At 33.2% G+C, this 18312-nt stretch overlaps 1 protein-coding gene across 1 annotated transcript; it reads right to left on the bottom strand.

Moving 5' to 3' along the window:
* Positions 1 to 92: 92 nt before the first annotated feature.
* Positions 93 to 4677, bottom strand: LOC132615230 (ADP-ribosylation factor-like protein 8c). Its single transcript, XM_060329792.1, has 6 exons — positions 4423 to 4677; positions 2013 to 2094; positions 1878 to 1910; positions 1681 to 1802; positions 767 to 928; positions 93 to 423 (listed from the first exon to the last, which is right to left on the bottom strand). The coding sequence occupies exons 1-6, from the start codon at positions 4458 to 4460 to the stop codon at positions 306 to 308; spliced, it is 555 nt and encodes a 184-aa protein (XP_060185775.1). The 5' UTR covers positions 4461 to 4677; the 3' UTR covers positions 93 to 305.
* Between the last annotated feature and the right edge of the window lie 13635 nt (positions 4678 to 18312).

Raw genomic sequence — 18312 nt, forward strand, 5'->3', positions numbered from 1 at the left:
ACTTTCGAACCGTGCACCAACTAGCCCTCAAGGATTTTTCGATTATTAATTAAAAAAAAAAAAAAAAATCTGAGTGTAACTTAGAAGCATGATGACAGACAATGCAAATTCATAATGAAAGATGTGCGACTGTTCATGCACCTATGACACAGAATTGTAATCAACAACTATATAGAACCAACAAAAGAATATCAGCCAGAAAATATATTAGCAGATGATTTCAAGACCCTCAAAAACTACATTCTATTTTCCAGATTACTGTATCCTCCACGCGAGGCATCAAGAACGAAGCCCAGCAGCGCTCTTCATTTCGCTGTCTTTGAGTGCTTAATTAGCCAATTGATAACAGCATCAATATTTACGGAATCCTTGCACGAGATCATGTAGCAGCAGACTTCTCTATCTGTTATCGAATCAAGACCTCTGATCCAACAAGCATCACAAATAGTTACGAGAGCAAATTTGTAAAACGAAAAGATTTGGCAGAACACGTAGACAGACAGTTAAACTTGTCACGATTTTTTATACAGTCACCTAAACTAAGAGTCCGAACTATTGAACACCGTATTCTGTCGAAAATGTGCCTAAATTTTGATATCTAACCATTTCTTTTCAACTCGCCTTCTTTTTTTAGGTATATTAAAGTGTTCAATAGGTCAGGCCCTTAGCTTAAGTGTGTAAAGGAAAAATCCCGATAAGTTTAGGTGTATGTCGATGTATTCTGCCAACGAAATTCTTGCGTGAAGGCTAATGTTCAGCTACTTACAGTTGATCGACCAACGACTGCTGTGAAAGAGCTTCTGATTTGTCAATTTTGTTTCCCAATATAAGCAAAGGAATTCCAGTTAATGAAGGTTTCTTCAAAAGTTCATGTAACTCAGTTCTGGTTATGGGTACACTGTCTCTATCAGCAGCATCAACAACATACCTGTCATATAAAAGATCCCGAGTCAATTCAACTGGTATATGTAATGCACAGTCACTTCGTACTCAACGCCTCAAAGTTAAGCTTTGCTTTTCGTCAAAAAAGTCAGATGAAAAAGGAAGTTTCCACAGGAAAACTATTGAACTGTGTGACTATCTCATCTAAAAGCTTAAATTGTTAGAGGAGTACGCTTTATACAGTTAATTATGTCCTCAAAAAAATAAATTCTCCAACATTGAATTTAGTTCCTTATTGTTAATAAGGCAAAGTTCGAACAAAGAGAAGAGCCTAGAACTGAGAAGCCAGTAATTGTAGTAACACTAAGTATCTCGGACATAAGCCATCAAACTTCCATGACAAGGATGAGGCAAGCGAAAGGTATGACACACCCCAACTAAAACAAACAGCAATGTTGTTACCACTTTCCTAAGGCAGGAAAATAAGAGGCTCACGAGAAAGAAGACACCGAGTACTCCTTCCCCCCTTCCTCCCACCCAACCCCACCCCCACCCCCACCCCACAAACGAAAATGACGTCAACTTTAAAGAGTGGTTTATAATTTTATATAGCTTTCACAACCTTGCATTTGCACCTTGTTACAGGAACTTGAGGTACAGTACATACTCACTTCAGGAGAAATTTCATCCCTTAAAGATGTCAAAATCTTGAATTCAGGCAAAAGCATAACGCATATGGCAGTAAACCAAAAATAAAATAAAACAAAATAAAAAATGAGAAGACAGTTAAGGAATTACAATATCGCAGAGACACCCCGACAATAGCGCTCCCACATAGTGCGAAATCTTCTTTGGCCTCCAAGGTCCCAGAGTTTTATGGTCACATTTCCTTTTGTAACTTTACGCATATTAAATCCAACCTAATTATAAGAAACTTTATTGAGCAAGTAACCGAGAGAAGACAAGACTACAAGTTTACTTCTAAAGGTACTAACCGTCGGAATCATGTCCTCGCTGTAGCCTCCAGTCTGATAAAGATTAAAATATCTAATGTCAAAAAAATGTTACCATTAAAATGAAAAAGGGATTGGGAGAGAGGGAAGAGGGGAGAGAGCATATAAGGTCCTTACAGCAATGGCATTGACTAGAGATGTCTTCCCCGCATTTTGAAGGCCTATGAGGGAAAGTTCCATTTCCTGTTTAAAAAATAGGCTGAAAAAGAAAACAAATAAAAAATTTAGGTACCAACAAAACAAATAAAAAGTTTAGGTATCAACAATGTCATTCGGGCTCACACGAAGCACCAGTCATTCTTCCAACAACATGAATTCGAGATTACAAGACTAAATGTGAATAGTAATATCTAATTAAGTTTTCAAGATTAATCCAAGATAGTGATATCCAGTTATCGTAGTAATAATATCACGTATTACAAAAACAACAATAGTTACACGGTTGCAGAAAACCTGAAACACCACTAATACCCACCCAAAATATAGAAAAAGCAAAATCATCACTCATATATCTGATACAACGTATTTCTTTGATAAGGTAAAGGATTTATTGATGATTAGTACCAAAAAGGTACTTTAGAAGTACAAAAGAAATCAACAGTTTACGTACTTATACGACATTCATTTTTGACAAGTAACCTGATACGACATTCACATTCATCAATAACACTGATGAGCATATAAAGATATATTCCCTATAGTTGCTTGTTTGACTAGCACCCAGATACAGCTCTCTCTTGAATTTATACGTGATTGCTTGCGGACGTCCCTTACTTTAAAAGTTCTACTCAGCATTACTGACAGAAAACCAGCCACTGCGCTCGGAGGGGGGGAGTAAATTAAATATGTTGACAACTCTATAGGGAAAAACTATTGGAAGGAATAGCAATCTACTTTGAAATGAAGTATCTTATCTGGAAAATGCAAGATGATGAGAAAAGCTCCTATGTCCGGCTTTTTTCTTGATAAACAAAGGGACCTGAACATCAGTGTGTGGAAGCACCACTCACACAGCATTCTGACCAAGAATAGGTACTATTCTTTTTCCCAATCATGATTAACAAGATATCCCTTTTCCAATATTCCTAGGGCTGGGGGTTGGGAACTCGTTATGTGAAGTAATTACCAAAGTTATGGAAGTTATTCCCCATCTCAGCCAGACAATGATATTTCAAGCCATCCAACATTCCACTAGACATAATGACTACTCTCTAATGCTTTCTGAAATTGGGAATTACTACTTGAAGGAGACGGAATTAGAAGGATAAGATTACAAAGCTAATAGACTAAGGCAGAGATGCACAGCCTTCTCATGTACAAAGCATCAGCAGACATGTCGATTGTTCTTCCATTAAATTATTGTTAATGCAAATTTGCTAACTTATATACCAGACTGGAGAACCTTCTGCAGCATAGCTCTAACCAAATGTTAATGTAGTCCGAGAACATAATGTAATCTATGTCTTCCCATTCTGGGTTGGTGCGAACTAAATAATTCACTATTCAAATTATTCTCTCGGATACACACCCAAGGGTGTGGCCTAGTGGTCAATAGTGTGTTGACGACCATGAAATCTTAGGTTCAATTCTCAACGGCTGCAAATACACTATGTGATTTCTTTCCATCTATTAAGCTTTGGGGGACAGAGTTACCCGATACTTGTGGAATTAGTTGATGTGCGCACAAGCTAGCCCAAACATCACAGTTCTAAATAAAAAGTTATTCCCTTGGATACATTTTTAGTCTCTGTTGTTCTGTTAGTCTTTGCATAAAATTTGCCAATGTTCTTCATCTATCATTTTATATTCGGGATTTTTCCTAGATCACTATATATATAACGTAGCTCCCGTGATTCTTTACTCTGACTAGTACGATAAATGAGAAATACGAGATATTATTTCTTTATCAACCAGAATAAGAAAAACAATGAGCTGAAAAATCACATTTCGATAACAATAAGATAATCAAACTTAACAAGTTCTACTGGTTTAACTGCGAAACTCTTAATTACTCTAAAATGACACGTTTTATAAGTTATTTACATGAACCCGTCCTTCACCAAAAGAAAACTGTCCCAACAAGTAAAAAAGGTAACAAAATTATACCCTAAAGTCTATTATTCCAGATAGTTCATGGAACTGAGTATTATTTGATCATCAGGTATAGTTTCTACATTCAAATTCAAAGTAATTTTCTTCTAAATTCTACAACTTTTCAAGTAAATATAAACATAAACAACTCAATTCTTCCAAAAAAGGGACAAGAATAATTAATTTCCAATTTCCACCTTTCACTTTTTTCCTTTCTCACAGAACAAAAAAAAAAAAGTAATTCCTCTGTCTTCCCCACATACTATTTGAGTAAAGAATCATACTATAGCAAAGTAAATTGAACTACAAAAGAATACCATCAGCCAAAATGACATAAGAAAACAAAACATAACATTTCTCAATATGGTTTCAACCAAACAAGGAATAACTAAAAAGGGGTTTCTTTAAAATAGCAAAAAGGATGAAACTTTATTACCTGCGAAGCCAATTGAGTAAAGAATCCCAAAGACCCATATTCAAGAAAAGTGAAAAAAAAGCAGACAAGTTTGATGTAATTAAGATGAGCTTATTATAAAAGAGATATTGTTTGTTGGTGACAAGTAATATAGGAGTAGGAAGGAAAGAAAAGAAAGAAACAATAGGAAACTTCGCCGACTGGAACAAGGACAGAATCTAAATAGGAGTACTTGTGTTTGTTGGATTGTTTTGTTGCTGCTGCCACATAATGACTTCACTTATATACATCTTAAAACCAGATAATCCCAAGGAAAAGAAATGAAATGAATATTGATAATCGTAAAGAACTTTTCTAGCAAACGCTATAATTAAAATCATTTTTTTTTGCACGGATTTCCCTTTAATGGCGCTGGTCTTTAATTTTTATCCCTCAAATTACTGGTCTTTAATTTTTGTCTTTCGCTTAAAAAATGTCAAAAATACCCGAGACAATTAAAAAAAAAATCGCAAAGTAAGGCTTCAGATAAAGTTTGCCTTATAAGAGGCAAATAAAAAATAAAAAATTACTCTGCTGGAATTTTAGGCCTAACTTGTGCCTGAATAGACTGAATTTTACAATGAAACTCTGTCTTGTGAGTTTTTTTTTTCAACTGAGTCGGATTCTAACTCAGAACCTCGGGATATTTTAGGCGAAGGAAAAAATTAAAGACCATCAATTTGAGAGGTAAAAATTAAAGACCACACCAAATAAGGACAATTGTGCAAATTTCCCAATTAAAATTGAAAAGCTTATGAAAAAATATTAGACCGTAATTTAAATGTTATAAGTTATTATAAACTTTAGAGACAAATTAATAATTTGCATGTAAGACTAAAAATTTTATATGATTTAGGTTCAATCAAACAATCGAAAATTATTAGGATTGCTATTAAACAAGTTATATGCAAATTTGAAGTAATTTGGATCAATTTTTAGAAAAACATATTGGTGAATTTCTATACAACATGTGATGGTGATCACCAAGATTTGGCCACTAATTATGATAAAATGCTGAAGAAATCATGGCGAATCCATTAAAATTTGATCAGAAATCCTAATGTATCACCATAACTTAGTCTTAAGGCAAGTCTTGTTCAATACCGAATAGGCCTTGCGATAGTCAGGATTTTACTCAAGAAATCTTGACGAATTACAAGAGTCATCCTAGCATTAGTAAGGTAGCTTCAGTTTATGGCATCTGCCTATTTTCTCAATACTTTTTTAGTGCGGTCATCGAAAAATTCTACGAAAAATTAATAAAAAAGCTACCTATTGGAACTTTCCTACCAATTATAGCTACCCTTTTTTATTTACCAAACGTAGCTACCTTTCCAGCTTTAAGTGTAGGTTTTCGGGTGTATGTTTAACTCACAAATACACGGTCAAACAGTTAAAAAAAAAAAACATACGCCTAAAATTATGCCTAATCAACCGTGTACCATTAAAGCTGTAATTAATCCTATATTTGGTAAATTCAAATTTTAGTTCCACAAAATCAGCTCAAAATAATTTTACTTCATCAATCAAATATTCAAAATCAAACGTAAACAAGTTCAAATTTCAAAATCTACTGAACCTTCAACTACTCTGTTTTTTTCAAAAACAAAAAAAAAAGATCACCAAGAAGATCATCGTTTGAGGTAATTCAATCAATACGTATTTGTTATATCAAAAAATTTGTTCATAAAGTTACGTCAATCTACTGTTTAGATTTTTTTACCGTAAGAATCATGTATTTTTAACAATCTGTTGAAATTTGTTTTTTTACGAAAATTAAAAAGCTATAGATCATCATTTCAGGTTGATCGATCAAATACATTATAGTGAATTTTGAATAGGTGTATGTCAATCATCAAGTACTGTTTATCTGTTTTCAAATTTACAATCAAAATCACTAGTTTTGAAATTGATGAAAAAAATATTTGAAAAATACTTATCTTAAGGTGAATATGTTCTTAAATTGGTATAATTTCAAACAAAAACATCAATTATAAATCTCTTTAACATTACAGGTATAAATTTCATCTAGTATTTCTATTATGTATTTGTCAAATACTACTGAGTATAATGTATGTTAGATATTATTTCATGCAAACTGCAAATAAATCCATTTTTTGAAAATTTTGATTGACATATTTAATGTTCTTAATGGTTTAAGTTGTTGAAACGAATTATATATTTTTCGACTGTAAATTGAATAATTTGATGTTGTATTTTTGGTTTATATGTTACCTGTCAAAATTGTACGTATTTACAAATACAATAACATAATTGAGTGTATGTTGTATTTGTAATGTTAATATTAACTTTTTTCAGATGTGTATTTTTCAATTTAACAGTATGATGTTTGCTGTATTTGTCAATATTTACGTGTGATGTATGTTAAGCTTGGTAGAATCTGGTTTTTATTCATGTTAAATTTTTTTAATGCAGAATAATTGAATAAAATTTGTTGTAAAACAGATGTCGAATATTTCATCGTTAATTAAATACTCTGGATTTTGGAACGATGAAAATAAATACGTCAATTACAAAATTGATGCGATCACATTCAAAGAGTATTCTACGTATGTTGAATTTTTAGAAACAATTGCAACACAGCTGAATTTGGATAAATTCCTAAAGAACATATACGTAAACTACACTGTTGAAGGTGATGAAATCCCAATTGAAATTCACAATGATATGGGTGTAAAGGTGTATGTGGAGTTGAAGAAAGATAATAAAGCATTACCAATGTATCCGCAGTGTATAACTACAAGTGATAGGAGTTTGGAGATATGTTTATCCGGAGAGAGTTATGTTTATGGTAATCACTTGCAAATCGGTTACACTAATCAGTCATCATTAGGAGAAACAGTTGGTTCGATAGAATTAGCATCATCTAGTTGTGGACAGGCTGATGTGTTGTTTGAAAACAAACAATTCATGGTTATAGACGACCTAAACCAAGAGGTAGTTGTTGTCGATCAAGTTTACAAAGACTAGGATACTTTAAAAACTGTGATGGCAAATTATGCGATTACAAACCGATTCAACTTCCACACAGAAAGGTGTAATGCAATAAGGTATTTCATTTTACCATGTAGATTGTGTATTTGAAATTGTGACTATGCTTATTTATAATGTCAGTAACTGTGTATGTTTAAAACTGTTACAGTGTATGTTTAGATTGTATTTTTTACAAATTTATACATGAAAACAGTTTTCTTTTACATTATGTATTTTAAAAACTTGTTTTTATATATTTCAGTATTTAATAATGATTTGATTATATTTATTTGTGATCATTATTGTATTTGACTTTAATGTATTTTTAACTCATGCTCATTATATGTAGCTACACACTTGTCTGCGTATCTGATGATTGTGATTGGAAATTGAGGGCGTCAAGTATAGGGAAGTCTGAACTTTTTAGAATTAGAGAGTTTCAAGATAAACACACATGTCCCCTAAAGGAAAAGGGTAATTCCCAACGACAAGCTACGAGTCGATTGATAAGTGGAATTGTTAAACCAAAAATAGCAAATCATAAGAGGAAATACACTCTTAAAGACATTGCAGAGGATATAAAAAATGATTTTGGCATGAATGTTTCATAAATAGTTGCGTGGCGGGCAAAGGAAAAGGCGATGATTGATTTGAGGGGTACAATGGCTGAATCGTATAACCGGCTACCTATATATATTGGATAAAACATATCCTGGTTCAAATATAAAAATGCGTAAAACCAGAGAGAATGGATTTCTGTATGTTTTTATTGCTCTCTATGCATTTATCAAGGGATTTAAGTGTTGTCGACCAATTGTGGTTGTTGATGGTAGCCACTTAAAAATACCGTTCAATGGGACATTTGTATCTGCAAGCACATTAGATGGTGCACGTATGTCTAAAATTCACGATGCCTTTTGTTTATTAATCTTAATAACTACAAATACAATATGTTTTTTTACAGAAGAAATACTTACATATATGCAGGTAATATACTGCCCCTAGCATATGGTGTGCTTCATTCTGAGAATGACAAATCTTGGACATGATTTTTCGAGCGTTTCAGAGAAACATACAGAGTAAGAGAGCAGATGTGTATCGTATCTGATAGGCATGAGAGTATAAACAAAGCTGTTTTCAGAATCTATCCAGAAGTCACACATTATGCATGTATATGGCATCTATGGGGTAATGTATGTAAAAAATACAGGAAAAGCCATGATATTTTGTCGCTTGTTTTTTATTCAACGGCAAAAGCATATACGCAAGATGAGTTGATGCTTAAGGTTCAGAAAGTAGATATGCGGGTTGCAGAGTATTTGGATGAAGCTGGTAGGGATAAGTGGGATAGAGTTTATGCAACTGTTAACCGAGGTTGGACGATGACTTCTAACATTACGGAGTGTATTAACAAACATCTTCTAGCTGCTAGAGAACTGCCGATATATGACTTTCTGGAAGAGGTTCGAAAGATGTTTGGTAGATGGAATTACAATAATAGGAGAAATGGAACATACACGTTCACCACACTCGGTAAAAAATTCCAAGAGATGTTGTCAATCAATGAGTATTTGTGTCTACGAATGACGTTATGTTTCAAAATCGTGTGTTTTTCTAAAAAATAAATATATTTATAAAAAAAATTAATTCTAAATACTGTTTTTTAATAAGGAACTCCGTTTTTTTATTGAATGTATTTTTGATCTTAAAACAGTTTATATTGAAAAACCTTGAAATATGTCACGCCCTGAACCATGGCCTGGGCGAAACAAGGCACTCGGTGCCATACTGCATGTGACCGAGCGAACCACATGGCTTACTGAATCATCATGAGGCATACATGAGTGAAAATATAGCATGAATGTGATGAGCTTTTATAAAACATGAGATGTCATAATAATTTAATGAAATACTTGTTTAAATCATAAATGCGGAAATAACATGAGTTGAGCCAAAAATGGCTAAACACCTTGCATGTCAGACATAACTAAACTGACCAGTCCATGAAACCTCTAATCATGAGTCCTGACTGGAAAATGTACTTGCTGGGACAAGGCCCCCAACACACCTTTAAATGCAAAACTAAATAAAGAAAGACAATGTCTAAACCCCGAATGAGATGGGGCTCACCAATAAGCTGGTACGTGCAGATCCTAATGAGCAAAAGCGTCGTCCTGTAAATCCGTACCTGCATCATGAAATGCAGGCCCCCGAGCAATAAAAGGGGACGTCAGCACATTAAATGTACTGGTATGTAAAGAAACTGAATGAAATAACATGGGATATGGAAATAACATAACAGAGACTGGACTGAAATATGATCATAAACATGAGTACATATACATATATAACATGCGTAAAGTATCGTGAGTAGGGAGAGCAGTAAATATAACCGACAATATGGTCTGGTACTTGCGTCCTACCAGCAGAACACTCATACCTTGCTAGGGACATGAGATTTAATAATATTATGAAAGGATCCAGTCATTATGAGAGATCGTCCTAAGCTTGGGTGGAGCAATCCTCATCCTACGGTGGTTACGTAGTTTCAGGCTTTTTGAAGCCTTTTCGGTAATTAATACAACTCCCAAAAATATGAACATGTAAAATAAGTGGCATTTGCTGCCCATGGTTTTCATGAATATAACTTGCTTGTACATGGATATCATGAATTATAGCTTGCTTGCATGAACTTATAAAACATGTATAGTCTTTCCTTGAAAATAGCATAATATATCATAAACTAGCATGCATGAACCCATGGAATGAGATATATGGGTTTTTCATGGATTATGGACAGATTCTTAATAATCATAAAGAAATATTAAGAACTCAATGATGGAATTATAACAATTCATACATAATATAATCATGGACATGGACCTAGGATTAGCATGAGCATGGTATAGAAACCCTAGTTTTCGTAAAGAATCATAATTTATGGATTATGAGGCGTGGGGAAGAACAATGATGTTCTCACACGTAGATAGTAACTCTACATACCTGGTAATGCTCCAAAACTTGAATTAAAGACTTGAACTTTGAAGAAGATTTCCAAAATCTTGAACCTTGAGATGGGTTTTCTTGAAAACCCTAGGTTAGGAATGATGATTTCTTGTTTAGATTACAAGGATATATATTAGAATTGACTTGGAATGATTAGAATAGGCTTACCTTGGTGTTATTCATGATGGGAGAGGGTAGAAGGTCGTTCTAGGGCTTGAGGATGTGAAGAATGAAGTGAGAAAGCCTTAAAACGAAGTTTTAAAATTGCTACCGGACCTGTTTTATGCCCTATTTTATGGCCTGTAAAAGTTTTACGGTCCTTAGATCCCATCGTAAATCAATTACAGTGATTTGGGCTTTCTGGACCAGTTTTACGGCCCAAATCTATGGCCCGTATAATTTTACAGCCCGTAGATTCTACCGTAAATCGGCAGAATACTATTTTAGTAAAATGGGCATAACCTTTTTTACAGAGGTCTGTTTGACCTCCATTAGAGACCGTTGGAAAGGTATTTCAAAGATCTACAACTTTCAAGAAGGAAATTTTCTCAAATTCCTTACAGATTTTTCCGTATACTCATTTTAAGTGAGATATAGAGCAAACTCACTTGAAAACACGCTCTGTAGGATAGCTTCCGACTTTCCTTTGCTCAAGGACGCTTCTCATGTCTTGATTGGGTTTCAAACCATTTCTATATTACTCAAATTGGGTTTATTATATCCCTCCGTCTTACGAGTCAAATCTTAAGCCCGAATGCACGAGGTGTTACAAAATATATGGAGTTTTTTTTTTTTTTTTTTTTGTGACAGATTGAGAAAAAAACGTTTTAGTTTTTTTAATCTGAAGACTGATTTTACATAATGAAATCTGTTTTTTTATTGAATGTATTTTTGTTCTTAAAATAGTTTATATTGAAAGAAATTCAAATACATAATGTTTTTTTTGTTTGACAGATTGAACCATCAACAAAATTTGTGTACACGGTACATGATGGACGAAGGCGTTTTATTATTAATCTGAGTAACAAAACATGCAGTTGTAGTATGTTTCAATTAGAAGAAATCCCATGTCTGCACGCATGGGCTGTTATAAAACAGAAACATTTGGTTGTTGATGATTATTGCTCTGATTTATTCAAGCCGGAGACAGTTGTAAATACATAAGATATTGCTATGGATCCTCTACCAGATGAGCGTGAATGGAAAATTCCAAAAGACATCTTGGATGAAGTGGTGTTGCCGCCGAGATACAAAAGACCACCTGGTAGGCCAAAGAAGAGGCGTGATAAACCTTTACATGAACTAATGACTGGAAAAAAGAGACATGCTTGCAGTACTTGTGGACAACTTGGACACAATAGGCGTTCGTGTGGTTTTGAGCCTAGGAGGAAATGATTTGGTTTCAATTATGTTTTTATAATTGTACCCTTACTTAGGGAAATACTCCGGGTTTTTTTAAGAATAAGGACAAATGTGTCAATAATTTCTATTGACACTTATTATCTGTATTTCTATAATTCTCGTTTTGTATAAATGTTTGTCGTAAAATTCATTGATTATTGTCAACATATGTACAAATACATCTAGTTTACAATATAAAAGTCATCAATAATTCATGAATAGAGGTTAAACAAATATTAAGATTAAATTTGGTATTATGACATACTTGAGTAAATAACTGTGTATGTCTGTTAAAGAAACTTAATGTGATTACTTGAAGATTGTTTTTTTGTTCATTCAAACATACAACAACTATATAGTATGTGGATTACAAGAACATTAGGTTTTTATATCAAAAAAATGATATGTATTTTTAGCTGTTAAGTTGAAAAAACATTATGTATTTGTAAAATACATATTTTACAGATGTTAATGATGTCAGTATTTGAAGGCCACTTTTTGATATTCAATGAAATTTTCTTATTTCCGAATAGTATGTTCAACAGTTAAATAATTGTCAACATTAATAGTAATCTTACAAAAAAAAGTTGCACATTCATTTCACAAAATTATAATCCAACATCAATCTAATACATCTAAAACAACAAACTAGCTACTAAAGAAAAAAAAAAAAAAAAGAACAAAAACATCATTTATCCTAACATAATTGTTCAAACATCATGAACATCAACAGTGTTGTAATCTATCTCAGTCCTAATTGGTCTTGGTGGAACCTCACTATCACTCTCAGCATTGTTGGCCAACTTGACTTCGGCGTATCCCCACAAAAGAGTGTCATATTTCATACGCAGCATATGTGCATCAATATTATCTGGTATACTCCCAGCCGTGATCAAATACTCAGCATATGCTGCCACAAATACACCACAGTCCCTATGATAAAAAGTGGATTTTCATAAATAGCATTTTCGAGGCATTGATAGAGAAGATTTTCCGATACTTAGCATCTGTACATAATTTTTACAACTTTACAACTAGCCTTTTTAATTAACTCTAAGTCCGGTCGGTTAACCATTTTTAATGGATCTTAAAGGATGCTTATTACCTTCCTTTTAGATTAATTGAACCCTTACCTAGAATCTTTAACTTAAGTAGACCATAAATGGGGTAACTTTAGATAATAACTTTATATAGCTTTTGGTGTCCTAATTCACCATAATAATTAGGTGGCAACTCCTTAACTTTAATTAGCCCCGAAATTACCAGAATGTTATAAACCATTTTGACTTCGGTTAATATGGGGTTTAACAACTGCTACCTGTGTATTTATGGAAAAAAATCAACAGTTGCTCCACTTTAAAAAATGTACATCAAACAACAAAAAGATGTAAATACATACCAAATTCTGTGCACCATGGTGAGGTCTGGTATTTTTTCGGGCCGCATAGTCTGAGGAACTGATAGATGAAGAATTATCTCTTTTCCAGGAGTTTGACTTGGCCAAGCTTCGTCGGGCAGATACCACTCAAATATAGGTTGCACGTCACAAACTTTTGCACCAGGATCCACAAAATCATTAAAGCTAGTGTTTCTCACATTTTTTTGTGGTGTAACTTGTTCTTTTGGATGCTCTTTTGCTATATGAGCCAATACCTGTGCAATAACCCCTACAAATACAATATGTATTTATCAAATAAATTTGAAAAAACATACTGATTCTGTCCTTATTGACAAATGTATTAGTTAAGTTAAGATACCGTTTTTGAATTTTGATTCAGTTTTTTATTTTTCAAAAGCTTTATTAATTTTTCATCCATCGCAAGACGGAAATTCTTTAATTCGGTAAATATAGACTTGAATGCATCAACAACCTAGAAAAATCAGAAAAACAAGATCAGGAAGATTATAAAAACATTTTTTTAAAACATAAAATGCATCATATATGACAAAAACAGATTGTATTTTTAAACATAAAATGCATCATATGTGACGGAAAAAATATAAAACTTACATCTTGTTTGAATTTATTGAAATCTTCCTTCAAAGATTTGATGTCATCTGATTTGTTGGTGGATGAATCATCAACAGATGCGCGGTGTGTACTTGTACCAATAGTTTCTTTTCCTTTTGATTGAACGGGCTGAACTGGGACAGAAACTCCTGTTGGAACTAACGGTGGGATGACAGTTTGTTGGACTGTTGATTGTCGATTTTCCACGGGCAACGGTGCCGTTGACATCTTCCTAGATTTCTTGCGTGGTGGAGACTTTGAAGCGTCTTTCCGTTCTTTTTCTTTGGCAGCAGCAACATGTGGTGGTGTTGTAGAGAAATCAGCATACTCATCCTCCGTTTCTTGTATTTGCGTAGGTGAAACAGGTCTGTCTACAAAGAATGGATGCAACCCGAGCTCTTCAACTTCATTGGTCAGAGGAACAATGTTCCTAAAGTTAACATGATCCTATAAATTTGAAAAACATTGCAACTATCAGTCATGTATTTGTCAGACCTGTATTTCTCAGTCATGTATTTGTTAAAATACATTGAAATAGAAAAGTATGACTACTGTCAAACAATGTATTTCTGTGAAGATAGTAGTTAAGAAACATGTATTTGGCAAAAACATATTATGAAGGATCTAATTTAATAAAGGATTAAGTAATAAGAATGCATTTTATTTTAGAAATTCTACCTTGGAAACACCTTCTCTGAACATGCTCGACATGAGTAGGGAAATCGTTGGTTGTGTGTTAATTGTTTTCCAGTTGAACATTATTGGAATTCGATTTCCTGTCTTAACAGCTAAATTGGGGCCAACATTGGAACAACACTCGTATATCCAAACTTGCATAGCATACGGAAAACCCCGAAGACAGTAAAACTGAAGTATCTTTTGCATCCTGTTGTGAACACTAACAATCAGATCATCAAATGCTTCTTTACCCCATGTATAAAACTACTTATCGTCCACTCACAACCAAATCAAAATGTTTTTTTGGTATTGTCTCTTTTCACTGGACAGTAAATAATTATGGATGAAATATAAGATCGCAATCCTAACAGCATCTCTATCAGCATTAGCCTCGACACCCCTGTCATACCCCATTTTAACCGGGTTGAAGCGGAGTACAACATATTGGAGATTCCTATATTTCTTGTTTTAAGGAGTCGCCACCTAATTGATTTTACGGTGAATTAGGACACCTAGATATTAACTAAGGTAAAGCTAAAGCTAAACCTCTGTTAATGGTCTGCTTAACCAGTGTGATTCTAGATAAGGGTTCTATATTATCCTAAAGGGAAGGGGTTAGGCATCCTTTAGAATCCGTTAACTTACGATTATCCGACCAAACTTGGGTTAATTAATCAATGTTAGATATAGTATTTCAATTTTAAGAAAATAGCTTGTGCAGATAAGACTTGTAAAATATCACAATTTGTGCAAAAGAGGATTTTAAATGTCATTTTATAAAAAAGGGACTTCAAATAATAATGTTGTTAAAATGGGACTAGTAATTCGCATAAAAGGGGATTTTAGAATGCTATTTAAAATAAAAGTTTATAAATGTTGCTAAGGTTCTTAAAATAAAATGCTAATAAAACCTATAGGAAAGAATATAATAATTTGTATAAAAGAAGATTCTAAATGCCATTAACAATAGAATTTATAAAAGTTGAATAGAATTTATAAAAAAGTTGATAAGGCTTTAAAAAAAAAGCTATTTAGAATGAGATTTGTGGAAAAACATAATGATTAGCATAAAAGGACGTTTCAAATACCATTTAAAATAAACTTATAAAATAACGCTATTTAAAATAAAATTTACATAAAATAATAAATAGAAGAAAACGCAAGTTTGTGCAGCGTTTTGATGAAGATTTAAACAATTCTGAACGATGATGTATTAATTGACTTTGAGTTTTAAAAGTATAAATGAGATACAAAATAACTGATAAGCTTCTTCATCCCTTTTGTTATTTTTTATGAACTATGCTTAATTAAAGACATGCATGATTGATTCAAACTTTAAAGGGTTATTTAAAATATGCCTGAGTTTATATTTGCACATTAATGACTTCTTGGAAGTAATATAATAAGAATAAAATGTGATTCCTTTAACTCAAAATGAATTTATGCCACTAATTATTCTTGGGGTAACTATTATGGGTACCGTCAATATAAAGAAGAAAGATGAAACTTATGGGAGATTGATTTGTGAGTTTTTCTGCTAAATTTACTACCCAATATGTTAAAATTAACTCACTAAATTTACTAAGTTCATCTAAATCAGCAAGGATAAAACAAAAATACAAAACGTTAGTCACATAATACACAATCAAACGAAAATGAAATAAAAAATGGATCAAATGGGCCTAGCCATTTTGGGGCTGTTGGGCTTCGGCCCAGCAGCTCTATTTTTTGCTGGGCCGCTGCTGCTTATTACTGGGTCACTGCTGGGTTTCGGCCCAGCAGCCTTTTTTTTTTTTTTTTTGAACTGCTGTTGGGCTGACACGGAGAGGAGATTTACGTTGGGCCTTAGCCCAAACCGAATGCGGAGTAGAACGAGTCCTCCGGACTCATACGTGATGGTCATGCACAAAAAAATGGAAGAAAAGGGATTAGTGTATAATCAATAAATAAAGCCATATATAATGCAAGATTCAAAACAAACAGTTCAGCAACTTGTGTGAATACTATGTATATCCAGGTATATTTCATATATACACATTCTTACACAATACACTTGCAACACACGGATTCTCAATCTTTTTTTTTTATAGCCAATCGCACAAAATTAAGCAAAGATGAATACGTTAAGTTCATATATGATGGAACCAGCAAATTGACATTTCAAGCAGCCTTAATCAATACAAGCAACTTCGATATATCTAAATAACTGCCAATCGCATATAGCCTGTGAAAACACCTAAATCAGTATTTCAGTTCATTGCTTCAGGGGCAGACAAATAGACCACAAGCATTTTATACCATAAATATAGAGACAACAGTTACAGATGGACTAGGTTCCTAATTCAGATCAGATTTAGTTAATCTATGCTTGGTAAAATAATACACAGAGCTGAGAGATAGTTATATTTCACCCGATAGATCTAAATGAAGATAGAGGGGCAGAAGTGCTCTAAACATTACTGGGCAAAATAAAATCAGCGAAAGAAGAGCAGAATCCAAAGAACATGAGGATCATTTAGCCTATACATGACATCCATGAAACTAGCAATTAAACAAACTGCATCGAAGTGACAGTGAGTAAAAGAAGGCAATCCCTGGGGCCTTTGAAAATGTTTCCATGAATACAACAATGAATCTTTAAGGCTCATGCTTATGATCACAATGTCTATTTCAAGAGGTTAAGCAAATCAGACCAGATTTCACCCTTTTAAGGTAACAACAAACCAAATTTCAATCATCTTTACCACAAATTATCATTCTTATCATAGTGCAAGACTGGATATACTTAACAAGTTAGAACCAGATATATGTATATCATCAAAGCTGCCATTTCAAAGTAGATGAGCATAGAAGTTACAAACACAGATTAATACAAGCAAGAGAGGAGAAAGGCATAACTAATTATTTCAAATTTATCTTTAACACGTAAAGAACCTGAAGGCTAGATGAGATTAATATCTAATTCCCATTTGGATCATGGTTAACGAATGAACCAATAGAAGTCCAAACCTTTGTACTTAGAACATGCTTGCATAGACACAAGGTTTTTAAAAGCAAGTTCCAAAATAGGCAAATTAGGGTTCAAATACCTATATAGCTAATTAAAATTCTAGTTTAAATCTTCAACATGATCATGTCAAGCTATTTAATGAATGTCAGACACCAAATACAACACAATAGGAGTGCTGCCAGCTCCAGAATAGCCTAGAACAAGGTATTAACATGAGCATGCATTTGGAAAGAATAACCAGGTCATTTTTTAATGGCAATATCATCTGTAAGCTAATGTGGATTTTCTGCAAGAAAACAGAGATGGCATGTTTCAAATCAAAACTTGACATTACCAGTTTAAGATTTTCTCTTTCAACCTCTCAAGAGAAATACCGAAAATGATTCAAGGTTTCTAAACTTTCTTCCAGAAAACAGCATTCGAAATTCAAAGAAAAAAAAAGAAACAAGTTGGAGTTCTTATTTTGGAAGAACAAATATAAATTAGCTTTAGATTAAAGCAGCCTCATACTAAACTTGTATATAACTTATCATCAAGGCTTAATATACAACAAATTTAAGCTCCTTAAGAATTAACATCATATGGAATAATCATTCTATATCGATCTACAACCAGACATACACATGCTTAACTATGACTTTATGCTATCAAATACCAAACAGCTATTTAGGAATCATGTAAATCATCAAAAACAGGCTACATAAGTATTTTCGATAATCCTGATCAAACCAAATTTCAAGCTAACACAATATAATCAAAACCAGTAATTTAC

This window comes from Lycium barbarum, chromosome 10 (assembly GCF_019175385.1).
Source record: "Lycium barbarum isolate Lr01 chromosome 10, ASM1917538v2, whole genome shotgun sequence".
NCBI lineage: Eukaryota > Viridiplantae > Streptophyta > Magnoliopsida > Solanales > Solanaceae > Lycium > Lycium barbarum.

What these genes read in the sequence shown, in the direction of transcription:
- LOC132615230 (XM_060329792.1), bottom strand. Translation starts at nt 4,460, where the DNA reads ATGGGTCTTTGGGATTCTTTACTCAATTGGCTTCGCAG. An exon ending in CTCTAGTCAATGCCATTGCT is followed by an intron (nt 1,911 to 2,012) that starts GTAAGGACCTTA and finishes AATCTTTATCAG; the next exon opens with ACTGGAGGCTACAGCGAGGA. An exon ending in CAGTCGTTGGTCGATCAACT is followed by an intron (nt 424 to 766) that starts GTAAGTAGCTGA and finishes TTGTTGGATCAG; the next exon opens with AGGTCTTGATTCGATAACAG.